The 13,910-nt window shown below is 32.4% G+C and overlaps 3 protein-coding genes across 3 annotated transcripts; all 3 read left to right on the forward strand.

Moving 5' to 3' along the window:
* The first annotated feature begins 1,704 nt into the window (after positions 1-1,704).
* Positions 1,705-2,076, forward strand: LOC106323601 (putative F-box protein At5g15670). Its single transcript, XM_013761697.1, has one exon. It carries the CDS (start codon positions 1,705-1,707, stop codon positions 2,074-2,076), a length of 372 nt encoding a protein of 123 aa, XP_013617151.1.
* Positions 2,077-3,940: 1,864 nt separating this feature from the next.
* On the forward strand, positions 3,941-5,048 carry LOC106326271 (putative F-box protein At5g15660). Its single transcript, XM_013764290.1, has one exon. The coding sequence runs from the start codon at positions 3,946-3,948 to the stop codon at positions 5,041-5,043; it is 1,098 nt and encodes a 365-aa protein (XP_013619744.1). The 5' UTR covers positions 3,941-3,945; the 3' UTR covers positions 5,044-5,048.
* A 1,081-nt stretch (positions 5,049-6,129) lies between these two features.
* On the forward strand, positions 6,130-7,441 carry LOC106323602 (putative F-box protein At5g15660). Its single transcript, XM_013761698.1, has 3 exons — positions 6,130-6,687; positions 6,829-7,051; positions 7,149-7,441. The coding sequence occupies exons 1-3, from the start codon at positions 6,130-6,132 to the stop codon at positions 7,439-7,441; spliced, it is 1,074 nt and encodes a 357-aa protein (XP_013617152.1).
* Positions 7,442-13,910: the final 6,469 nt, after the last annotated feature.

A 13,910-nucleotide genomic window follows, 5' to 3' on the forward strand; every position in this document is an offset into this window, starting at 1 on the left:
ATAGAAATATTACATTAAACATCTATCATAATATTGTTATTTGATATAAAATGAAGAAAATTAGAATAAGTAAATATACAATTAAGAATTGAAAAAACTATCTATAAAATAATAACTAAATACAAAATATAAGAAATAGAAATATTATACTAAGCATTATCATATTATTAGAATAAGTAAATACAAAATATAAGAAAAATAAGTAATAAGTAAATATAGTATATAAGAAATTAAAAAATATTACATTAAATATATATCGTAATATTATCATTGATATAAAACCAAAAAGTTTAGACCTTTTGAGGCTCCATAGAGCGTTTACATCAGCGAAAAAATTCTCCCGAAAGATGACACGTGGTATTATTACCAAAAATAGAAAATAAATAATAAGTTAATTTGCAATATAAGGAAAAATATAAAATAAGAAAATAAACAATATAAGAAATAGAATCATTGCATTAAACAATAATAAGTAAATATACAAATAAGAAAAAATAAATAATAAGTAAATGTACAATATAATAGATAGAAATATTACATTAAACATCTATCATAATATTGTTATCATAATATTGTCTGGCGACCTGTGAACATGTATACAAAAAAAAAAAAACTTAATTATAGGTGAAATTAGAAGCTTTACTATTTTTTAATATTTATGAAAAACCTTAAACTAGATTAATTTATAAAGCGATTTGTTGTGATAGCCTATCATGCAAACAAAAACAGCACTTCCACTCAACAATAAAAAAATCGGGATTGTGGGAATCAGGATCAAACACCGTTCTCTTGCGGTTTTATCACCTTTCTACTAAGTGTAGTTGCTAAGCAGCTTTAGACCATGATTAACTCGGAGTTCTTAGAGTGGGGTTCTTACCGGAAGTTAAGAAACTGTTTTTTAACTTTTAACTAAAAAAGCTAAGAACCGGTTCTTAAAATCCTTATTTAAGAACCAGTTCTTAGCTGTTTTAGTTAAAAGTTAAGAAACTGTTTCTTAACTTCCGCTAAGAATCCCACCATAAGAATTCCGGGTTAATCATGCTTTTAGTCAAAATTTGGATTTTGGTTCGTAGAAAGAGAAAAAAAAAAAAAAAAAGAGACACAGAAATTTAATTTAGAGAGAAGGAAAGCATTTCAAAGAAGTGTTTTTTTCTTGATTTAAATATAAAACTAAAGTATTTTAATTTGATTTTAGACCGAAAAGGCGAAAACTTATCGAAATGAAAGTGGGAAGCCCATTAATCATACTAATGGGGCCCTACTGCGTCTCTATTAAAACAACATCAAGAGGGAGAAAGAAGTAGAGAGAGAGATAGAGAACTAGGGTTTACGACCATGATCAGAAGAAGTCTCCGTCTTTGCAACAAGAGGAGAACCTATGTTGTTCCTTTGGATCTGCAGATCGAGATTCTTAGCCGGTTGCCTTCAGAATCCGTAGTTAGGTTTATGCTCGTATCTAAATCATGGCGAGAAATCATCCTCAGCAAGGGTTTCATGAGGTTACGATCCTTGACTCAGCCTTTGCGTTTCCTACTAGCTTTACAGGATATAGATTACCAAACTGGACGCATAAATTGCAGCTTCTTCTCTTCTTCTTTTTTATAGTCATCATCAACATCGATATCAACCACTTTTCTATCCACAATAACATTTCCTCTCCGTCTAGCCTCGGACCCTTTTTATTACGTGAATGGTCTGATGAACATGGGTGAGATCATATGTAACCCTTGCACCGGAAAGACCATATCTTTACCAAAGCTTGTCAAAACAACACCCGCTGCTAGGAGACGAAGGCTAGCCGACCGCTTTTTCGGATATGATCCTGTCAATAATCAGTACAAAGTATTGTGCATCACCCAGTATCTTGCACAACACGCAACACCGAATCACTATCAGATATTTACATTGGGAGCTAAACCTAAAAGATGGAGATTCATCGATTGTGACATTCCTCACACACATTTGTCTGACGGTCTGTGTATTGATGGGTTTGTGTACTACATTGCGAGGACGGACGCAAGAATGATGTGTCTGATGATGAGATTCGATTTGAACTCTGAGAAGTTTAATATCTAAGCTAGAGTATCTGAGGAAATGAAAGCTTTGTATTTTCAAGACAACGGTTCTAGAACTTTGATAAACTACCATGGCAAAGTAGCCGTAGCCATTCAGCCTTCTCACTCAGTGCCTTCAATTGATTTGTTCATATTCGAAGCAGGAAAACAGGATTACAAAGAGAAGTCTTTCGATAATCTTCCCCAGCTTCATTTGCGTGTGAAAAGTGTTATTAATCATATGGGTGACATTATTTTTGCACCTAGCTGTTCCGAACGTGATGATATTGTTATTATCCACCACGATCTCAAGGGAGCCAGTTTTAAGAAGATGAAGTTTGAAGTCGCAAAGTATGATTGGTTTAATGAATCAAATTATTTCATGGGTTACGTAGAGAGTCTTATGCTCATTTAAGCTAGGGAGAATTATTATTTCCTTCGTTTATTGTGGGATTGTCCCTCTACAGTTCATGTCTTTTGGTTCCATTTACTCTTTCCTATATATATTATTCTTTTAAACTCGATATGATGTTCCTAATAAGTTATGCCACGCACAAGAAAGAAAAAAAAAACATTGTCTCCAATGGCTTCTCCAGGCCTCTAACGCATATTTCAACCGGCACATTACACAGTAGTTCGTTGAAAACTGAAGCATGTCTGGCGACCTGTGAACATATATATATATATATATATATAAAACATAAGAAAACCTTAGTGTATGTGAAATAGAAACTTTACTAATTTTTAATATTATTAAAAACCTTAGACTACATTAATTTATAGGGCGGATGGATGTGATATAGATATCAGGAAAAAAACTATATTTTGCAGTGTAACGATAAATCGTCGCTTTTCTCTCATGTAGTAGACTCTAAGGTTCTAAGTTGGATGGTTAGACCATCCTCTTAAAATCATCTTAATAAGACATTATAGCTTTTGATGTAGAAAAAGAACACAGGCTTCACAACCATGATCCAATATAACACTCTGCATATTTTACCTGAATTCAAACTTTACAAAACTTGCCATCTCAATGGTTTGGGAGGATAATTAAAGGAATCCAAATTCACAAAGACCAAAAGGCACCTCAGCTCACAAAATGCATTAGTTTCAACAATGAACTTCAACTTGGATGAAGAACCAATTACTTTTTTTGAGGGAATACCGGAACAAGGCTTCCGGTTAGCCGTAGGAGAAACAGTGTTGACGAATACTAATCTCAAATCAAACTAATCAAACTGCACCGGTTGCACGTCTCAGTTTGTGTGTATATTTTATCTGAGATCCAGTAAAATCCTTATTGTTGAACCCTAGTATACAAAATATATGAAAAAAAACTTAATTAAGAGTGAAATAGAAAATGTACAAATTTTTAAATATATGAAAAAACTTAATTAAGAGTGAAATAGGAAATGTGCAAAATTTTAAATATATGAAAAACTTAATTAAGAGCGAAATAGAAAATTTAAAAATTTAAACATATGAAAAACTTAGTTAAGAGCGAAATATAAGATGTAAAATTTTTTTAATATGTGATAAAAATTAATTAAGATTGAAATAGAAGATGTACAGATTTTTCAATATATGAAGAAAAAAAACTTAATTAAGAGTGTAATAGAAAATGTGCAAAATTTTATATATATGAAGGAAAAAACTTAATTAAGATTGAAATAGAAAATGCAAAATTTAAAAAATATGAAAAATCTTAAAACTGTCATTTATAAAAAAAATAGAGTACTTTTTATTTGATTTTGAACCAGAAACCGAGTTATCCAAACCAAACCGAATGGAAGTGGGAAGCCCATTAACGATGATGCGGCCCTGCTGCATCTCTATAAAACAATATCAAAGAGGAAAGACGATGTAGAGAGAGAATTAGGGTTTCCAGACCATGAGTCTCCATCTTTGCAACAACGTTGTTCCTTTGGATCTACAGATGGAGATTCTTAGCCGGTTGCCTTCAAAATCCCTAGCTAGGTTTATGACCGTATCTAAATCATGGCAAGAAATCATCAGCAGCAAGAGTTTCATCAGATCGCGATCCTTGACTCATCCTTTGCGTTTCCTCCTCGCTTTATACGATACAGATTACGAAACTGGACGCAAAAACTGCAGCTTCTTCTCTTCTTCCTCGCTATTGTCGTCGTCATCAACATCGATACCAACTACTTTTCTATCCAAAGTAACTTTGCCTCTACATGAAACCTATTACCCTACTTATTACGTTAATGGTTTGCTGAACATAGGAGAGATCATATGTAACCCTTGCACCGGAAAGACCGTATATTTACCAGAGAATATTGTCTACAGAAGAACAGGCACAGCCGAGCGCTTTTTCGGATATGATCCTGTCAATAACCAGTACAAAGTATTGTGCCTCACCCCGTATACCGAAGGAGACACAAAAACGAATTACTTTCAGGTATTCACATTGGGAGCTAAGCCTAAAAAATGGAGATTTATCGATTGTGACATTCCTCACATAACTTGGTCTAACGGTCTGTGCATTGATGGGTCTTTGTACTACATTGCCAGCCAGGACAAAGGAATGTGTCTGATGAGATTCGATTTGAACTCTGAGAAGTTTGATGTATTTGCTAGACTATCTAAGAAAATGGATACTTTGTTTTTTCTTGACGAAGGTTCAAAAACATTGATAAATTACCATGGCAAAGTAGCCATGGCCATTCGACCTTCTTACTCAGCGCCTTCAGTTGATTTGTTCGTTTTCCAAGCAGGAAAACAGGATTACAAAGCGAAGTCTTTTGATAATATTCCCCAGCTTCATTTACCTATAAAAGGTGTTATTAATCATATGGGTGACATTGTTTTTGCACCTATCCATTCCAGAAGTGAGGTTAATGTTATCCACCACGATCTCAAGGGAGCTAGTTTTGAGAAGATGAAGTTTGATGTTGACGCAAAGAGTGAATGGGAATTTAGGTCAAATTATTTCATGGGTTACGTAGAGAGTCTTATGCTGCTGTAATTAAGCTAGAGAGAGTTGTTATTATTTCCTTCGTTTGCCATTACAGTTCATGTCTCTTGTCTAAACATGTTATTCTCTTTTGTATGCATACAAATCTTTCCTATATATTCAGTTAAACTCAATATGTTGTTGCTTATAACTTTTGCCTTGCACAATGCACAAGAGAGTAAAAAACATGGTCTCCAATGGCTTGTCCAGGCCACTAAAGCATATTTCGACGTCGCATTAATAGTTCGTTGAAGACAGAGCATGTCTGGAGACTTGTGAACATATATACAAATAAAAAACCTTAATTAAAAGCGAAACAGAAACTTTACTAAATTTATAATATTAATAAAAAACCTTAAACTGCGTACATTAGTTTATAGATAGAGTAAATTGGTGTAATATAACTAACTATGAGGAAGAAAGCACCAATTCCACACGGATTCTCTTGCCGAGGGATTCTAGTGAATTGACCATGACTTTCTCTCTCTAAATCCTCCCAAAAACTAATTTCATATTTGCTCTGTTTGGTGGCCGGGGTCCTCTCTTCCGCCTGTCACCATCCCCTTTCTCTATATTTCACTTTCCACCTCCTTCCCTCACTATCTCTTTTATCCACTTTTATATACTTGCTTCTCTGGATCTCCACTAGGTCTCTTCGGTTTGGCCAGCGGTTTTTAACGAGTAACCGAGTGTCGTTAGTGTCTTCGTCGTCTCTAGAGGAGCGGTGATAGCTGGTTTCGTTTGGTTAGCTGAAGGGTCCCCTAGGGTTGTTTCTTTCGTTGTACTCTGCCTCTTGGACGCTTGCTTAGCCTACCTTCTACGAGATGTAGCTGTAATAGAGAGTATAAACCGTCGCCTACATTTCAAGAGACTACTTGTGTTTCAATGAATGCTTTTGTTTATGACCTTTTGGATCTATAAGTATAAACATGTGTTTAAGAATTTTTTTATCTTTTTGTGAGGTTTTCTGATAACTTTTTTGTTAGGTTCAAATGAAAGTGGGAAGCCCATTAACAACTTTAATGCGACGTGCTGGCTCTAATAAAAAAATACCAAGAGAAAAAAAATTGTAGAGTGAGAGAACTAGGGTTTCCGACCATGAGAAGAAGTCTCCGTCTTTGCAACAAGAGGAAAACAAATGTTGTCCCCTTGGATCTACAGATCGAGATTCTTAACCGCTTACCTGCAAAATCCCTAGTTAGGTTTATGGTCGTATCCAACTCATGGCAAGAAATCATCCGCAGCAATACTTTCATCAGATCATTTCCCTTTCGATCATTGACTCAGACTCAGTCTCAGCCTTTGCGTTTCCTCCTCGCTTTGCACGATAAAGATGACCAAACGGGACGCCTAAGTTGCAGCTTCTTCTCTTCTTCTTCTTCGCTGTCGTCTTCATCAACATCAATATCAACCACTTTTCTATCCAAAATAACATTTCCTCTCCGTTGTCGAGCCTCGTACCGTAGTTATTACGTTAATGGTCTGATGAACATGGGTGAGATCATATGTAACCCTTGCACCGGAAAGACCATATCCTTACCAAGGGATAAAAGACCAGCCTTCTCCACACGCTTTTTCGGATATTATCCTGTCAATAATCAGTACAAAGTCTTGTGCATCACCCCGCATCGACTCTCAACACAGCATGACTTTCAGGTTTTTTTTAAAAAAATTGAATGTTAAATTAATTAAACAAAAATACAAGATTTTACAGACGATATTTTTTCTGTTACATTTCTCAGGTATATTTTTCCATAATTTATGGTCTTGTAGAAAATCAAATTTGTAACCTTTCAGGTATTCACATTGGGAGCAAAACCAAAATCATGGAGATTTATCGATTGTGACATTCCTCACCGTACCTGGTCTAACGGTCTGTGTATAGATGGTTCTGTGTACTACATTGCGTACACGGGCGCAGTAACTATGAGTCTGATGAGATTTGATTTGAACTCTGAGAAGTTTGATATCTTTGCTAGAGTATCTGAAGAAATGAAAGCTTTTTGTTATTTGGAGAACTGTTCAAGAACTTTGATAAACTACCATGGCAAAGTAGCCACAGCTATTCAAACTTATTATAAGCCACCGACAATTGATTTGTTCGTTTTTGGAAGCAGGGAAACAGGATTACAAAGAGAAATCTTTCGATAATCTTCCCCAGCTTCATTTGCGTGTGAAAAGTGTTATTAATCGAGCGGGTGATGACGTCATTATATTTGCTCCTCACCATTCCAGAAGTGTGGCTACTGTTATCCACCACGATCTCAAGGGAGCTAGTTTTAAGATGATGAAGTTTGAAGTTGACGTTAAGGGAGATTGGTTTACTGAATCAAATTGTTTCGTGGATTACGTAGAGAGTCTTATGTGCTGCTGTAAGCTAGAGAGAGTTGTTATTATTTCCTTTGTTTGATGTGGGATGTTCCCAGTACAGTTCATGGCTCTTGTCTCAACATGTTTGTTCTCTCCTGGTCGCATTCACTCTTTCCCCTTTTCAAATTTCTATTTATTTTACAAATTTTAGCAAAAAAAAAAAAAAAAAAAAAATTCTATTTATTTTTGTTGTATTTTGCATTGTACAAGTACAATGCACAGTAAACATTTCTGGGGATGGGCGCCACGTTGATCAAATGACAACAAAGACTTCACGTTGAAACTTCCCTTTTTTCTGAACACTAAAGCTGGCACTAGTTCGTTTATTAACAGATTTGACATAAAGTTTTGGATGTTGACTTTCTTCTAAACATTTGAGTGATTTTGTTGGCACTGGTTCGTTTGTTGCTGGACGGTAGCGGGAGGTTATCTTTCTCCTTAGCAAGACATTGTTATTTTCTAATAAATACTACCGCGCTTCGTGCGGATTGTAAGGGTTTCGTGAAGTATTTTGAGTCACATTCATTTTGTGAGGAATTTTTATTAACATATCATTTTTATTATAAGAAACTAAAAACAAACCATTTTCTATCAAAATTAATAAGAAATAATAATATATTTTACGAATTTGAGCTGCAAATGGGACATTACGAATTTCCAACAATTTTTAATGGTGGAAAATGGAAGTTACAGATTTCCAACCATTTTTATGGTTCTCCATATTTTAGAAGATTACTCAAAGTATAAAAATGGGCTTTAATACATTTTTTCAGAACGTGTTTTATAAATGGTATCTAGTAATATATCATTAATATTATTTTTATAAAAATGTTTCTTCAATCCATCAAATAATTTTGAAACATGTAAGTTTACATGTATTCAAAATTTAAATATGCATTTTAATTAGGGATGTCGAAATAGGTTACCTCGCTCAACTCATCTCAGCTCATAGTAAATTCGGATTGTTCATAGTATGTATTTTTAATACTCAAGTATTTTTAAAATACTCAAGTATTTTGAAACATAGTATGTATTTTTAATACTCAAGTATTTTTAATAGAGACTCAGCAGGGCCGCATCTCAGGAGCTGTATCTGTATTAAACTCCAACCTTGGAGTGTAGAGTCCTTTTGGGAAAAGCAAGTTTAGTTTGGTCAAAAAAATAATAATCATACGGGTTGCATTATTTTTGCACCTTGCTATTCTAGCAGTGAGGTTTATGTTATTTACCACGATCCCAAGGAGCTAGTTATAAGAAGATGGAGATTGAAGTTGACTCAAAGCATGAGCCTCGAGTTCGAGCTATTTTCATAACAAATGGGTTTAGTGTATCAAATTGTTTCATGGGTTACGTAGAGAGTCTCATGCTGATTTAAGCTAGGTAGAGTTATTATTTCCTTCGGTTATTGTGAGATGTTGCCATTATAGTTTATGTCTCTTGTCTCAACAAGTGATATCTCTTTTGGTTGCATCCAATCTTAAGCTATATATATATCAGATAACTGCATGCATTTGATACCATTTTGGATGGAGCAGTGCCTATCTAATGTTTTGGATTCTGTAAGCAAATTTATAACATCATGTATTTTATGTTTTTATCTAATATTATAGGTATATATAAGTCACATTAATTTTATAAACTAATTTAATTTCATTAATAATTAGTGAGGGTGAGAATCATGAATGCGTTGTTCATCAATGGAGGAAGAAGAAGTGTGTGGAGAGAAATGAAGAGGAAATTTGGTTCCCTCACTGCTTCTTCTTCTTCTTCATCTGATACTTGCACCTTGTGGTATCAAGAAGAAGAAGATGAAGCTTCATCGTTACTACAAATAAATAAATAAAATAAATCACTGCACTGTTCTGTTTCTGACATTGGAGAATATATATATGTTCTGATTTTGGTTACAGATTATTTGCTTAATTCATCAATTCATAAGTACAACAAAAGTAAAGCTACAATAAATAAAATTCTCCTATGGATCTTTCACATGGTATTATGGTTCTTACAATTATTTTCACGTCAGAATTGACATCAGTTTTCGTGACTTCAGAAGTTTGAACTATACAATGTGACAACGTCACACGCATGCAAACATTTTTTTTTACTTTTTTTCTTTCAATGACAAATGACGATTGTCTCCTCATATTATATGTAAAACTATCTACCATTTTATTCTGCTTCTAGACAGGTCCGTTTCATACTTACTGTGGACCCTGTACAAAATCTACTTTTTGTACAGCAATAAGTTAAAAGATTTTATATAAAAAAGGACCCTAAATATTTCTAAAAAGGTTATGAACACTAACTAAAATTTTGTAAAAATATTCTGGATCCTGTGCAAATGTTTCTCTGGCACATGCCAAGAGACGGGTATGCGTTTAGGATGTATAAATAAACTCTGAATGATTCAAACTTTTTTTTTTTTTTTTTGATAATCCAGGGGTTCCCCGCTTCGCGGGTCATTCCCCTGGGCCCGGTCAGGCAGCGGTCCACTTCACCCAGGAGGGCTTTATCTGGGCTGGATCGAACCCAGTACCGCTTTGGTGTCTAGAAGAGGCAGGGTAGTTTTCGCACGGAGGGAGAATCGAACCCGGATGGTGGTTGCCACCACAGGCCCGTCCTGCCACTTGGACTACCTCGTCCGGACAATGAATGATTCAAACTTCCTTTTGAGTATTTTGATATCTTCCAAATAAGTTATAAAAATTGATTATTCTTCTTGTTTTGAAACTATATTCACCAATTGAAAATAATTTGTTGCAAACGTGAATAATACTAAAGTAAAATTTTCATACATTACATTGCACAAATGATTGATTCAACTTCTGAATGAAATGGAAATAAACTTGCCTTTGTGTTTTTCGTCCCCATTAGACCATTAAAACCTTCAAGGATATTAAACCATCCTTGTCCTAAGTGAATATCATGGTTTTTCCCTCACCAATCCGCGAAACACCATCGTTCCAAGATTTGGGGTAAAACATTATTTTACTTAGATGTTAAAACCTTTGAAATTAATATCCTGCTATTGAATTTTTATTTCTTTTAAAATAAAACATATATCCCTTCTTTTTCTGGATAATACATTATCTTTCTACATATTTATAATATATTATAAATTAATCATAAATATATTGTTTTGTGTTCACCTGTTTACCATCAGTTTCATGTACAGTAAAATTCTATAAATTAATAATGTTAAAACTACAACTATTTTTTAATTATATACTTATTATTTTAAAATAATTTATTTCTATTTATGTTTAATTAAACTTTATAGATTCGAATGTATTTATTTTAATTATTTAATAGAATTGATATATAATGCATATATGTCGTAGAATACAAATACATTTTTATATATTATTCGGTAAAATGAAGAGTAAAATTAGACGTAATTTTTTTAAGAAAATTTTTTTGTGTATGTTTATAAAATTTATATGTATAGTAATTATAATTATAAAATTTCAATAAGATTATTTATCTATATAAGAGTTTTCTGAATACTACTATTTTATTATCTTACTGAACTATGTCATATTTTACATTGATGAAACTTGGGACTAGAAAAAAATTATGAATTTATTATATTTATTAATTTATTTATTTATCAAAGATTAATTTATATAATTTTAGTGTCATATTTGAATAAGTATAATTAATTTTTTGAAATTGTATAAAATGTAAAATATATATATATATATATATATATTCTTGAAACAAGGTTTTATTTTTTTATTTTATAGAAACAAATGGAGTATTATTTATGTTGATTGTAACTTAAACTAAGAGATTTCACATACTTTACTAAACTATGATTTTATTACTATGTCTAGATGTTTTTTTATGTAACTTCTGTCTTTTTTTTTTTTTTTGAACAACTTTCTGTAACTTCTGTATAGATGTTATATATATGACTATATTTCACATACTTTATTAAATTTCGAGTTAATTGTGTATCTTTTATTCTAAGTCTATATGGTATACACACTTTTTAGAGTTTTCATAAATGTTATAGAGAAACAATGTAAGAAACCAAAATCGTTTATAACTAATGTATTAGTTTCAGAATGTGTAACATAATAATATAAATATTAACACGAGTAATAAACAATAAAAAAAATACATTAAATATATAACAATATAATTTAAACTGAATTAAATTCAAATTAAATATATAATGTCCTTTCAAATGATACTTATAAAACATCAATGATTCAATGGTGATAAAACGGAGAGAATAGTTCTGTTCTTTTCGACTTGAGAATCATTTTGAGTTAGAATTGGATGGATTAGTTGCCGATCACCGCCGTCAACTTTTGACTAAATGTTTATTTTTTGGTAATACTTTTACATACATTAAACTATTTACATTCGAATAACTACATTTTTTGTTTGGATCCATGTGGACTAAACTAGTGGTGAGTGCGTGGACAATTAACTGCCTCGATAATGACTTTCAATATAGTTTCGATAAGGAATTTTAGGAGCGTTATTGGAAGATGAATTTGTGTAGAGTTTGTGAATTTTAAGAATACATTGTTATTGGTTCATGGATTTCAAAAATCTTAGTAGAATCTATTATTATTGGTTTAAGAATTTTTAAAATCCATTCAAATCTCTTGTTATTCAAAAAGTTTAGTTATTATTGATTCTCTAATTCTAACTAAATCTAGTGTTATTGGAAGATGAATTCTATTCATTTTTACTCATAAGACTCAACTTTCAAAATATCATATGTATCCATGTGATTTTCAAAATCCTTGTGATAAATATACTAGAAAACAAAATGATTATTCTTACCAAATATCTATTGCACCTTAAATCGAAATTATATGTTCAAAACTATAATTCATTACATTTATATACTTTTACATTTTTGAATATATAATTATTTTTTAAAAAATATATTTTTAATATAAATAATAATAATTACATTTACAAATCTTAGTAACTTTAAAATATTTAAAAAAAAAGTTTCAAAAAACATTTTCGAATTTCAAAAAGAAAATTTAAAAAAATACTTTTTTGTAAAATAGAAATATTATAAAAATGTTCGAATTTGAAAAAATAAATATAAAATCAACTTTTTATTTATTTTTTATTTTTTATACATCTATACCGTAAGGGGTAAAATAATCTTTTATATTTTTAATGAAACTTCTTTCGGTTATTTTCTTTTTTAAATGTTTTTTGTGACAAAATCTTATAAAATGGCTATATAAAAAAATTGTTCAATTTTGTATGTATCAGTATTATTTTCTTTTTAATTTGAAAGCAAAAAATAAATAATCATGCTATATGATTTAGAAAATAAATATATTCTATTTTTATTTTACAAAAAATGATAGAAAAGATGTAATACAAATTCATGAAAATTTATATCAATCTAAAAAAAGTTATGAATGAATTTCATAAGTCAATGTATATAAATTTCACAATCCACATAACTTTTTTAAAAGTATCAACTCTCAAAATTCACAAACTTTACACAAATTTATCTCCCAATAGCCCTTCTTAATATAGTCCGTAAGGTATAACCTCATTAACTCCCCCCCCCCCCAAAATGTAATTTTTTCATTGTTATAATTTACTATAATACACTCTGATGTGATGTGTTAGTTACTTAGTTCTATGCTACAAGTGCAATGAATGGACCGGCTAACAACTTTGACATGATTTATAATTAAATTTTACATATATAAAGATACTTTATGTCTTTACATCATGAGATAAAGCCCTAAATTCCTCAAATTAGTTAAAGTGTCCCCTTTGAAACTAATCTGGAAGCTTTCTCTAAATGAATGTAATTAGTGTGGCTTATCTCATCATTACCCAAACATTAATCTGTAGCATTTGGAGTTTCGGTATTTCCCTCTCTCTCCACCTTCTGTTATTTTTTTTTTTGGAACAACAAATCCACCACCTTCTGTTTTATGATTTCAATAAACGATTTGTTCATTTCTTCAAAAGAAAAAAAAAACGATTTGTTCGTCTAATGGTTTGTGATACTGGAAAAAGGTAAGAAAAATACAAAACTAGTGACTAAACTTGTAACGGCCCGGTTCCTGGCCCGTAAAATTTTTCAAAGAATATGGGCTTCTCTACGGCCCATTTGGCAAAAACCTAGGGTTTCCCATCCCTTTTCCTATAAAAAGAGATGCAGCCTCCCTTTTTGCCTCATCACAAATCTGAAGCGAAGCTCTGCAGAGAATTCCCGGAGGCCGAAAACCCTAGCCGTCGAGCTCTCTCCCCTTCTATCATGCGCCGCCTCTCTCTCTTCTCTCTCTCTCCCGCGCGTCGCTCTCTCTCTCTCTCCTCGCCGACACCCCCTCTCTCTCCTCGCCGTCGCACGCTCTCTCTCTCTCTCCCTCTCGCCGGCGCCGTGAAGTGGTGGTGGTGACCAGATCTCAACCTTCTTAAATCCGTGTTTACAGATCCAGATCCAGATCTAGACTAAGGTGGAGTGTCTCGAACCCAACCTTCTTTCATGATTCTGTATACTC

This window comes from Brassica oleracea, chromosome C2 (genome assembly GCF_000695525.1).
Source record: "Brassica oleracea var. oleracea cultivar TO1000 chromosome C2, BOL, whole genome shotgun sequence".
Classification (NCBI taxonomy): Eukaryota; Viridiplantae; Streptophyta; class Magnoliopsida; order Brassicales; family Brassicaceae; genus Brassica; species Brassica oleracea.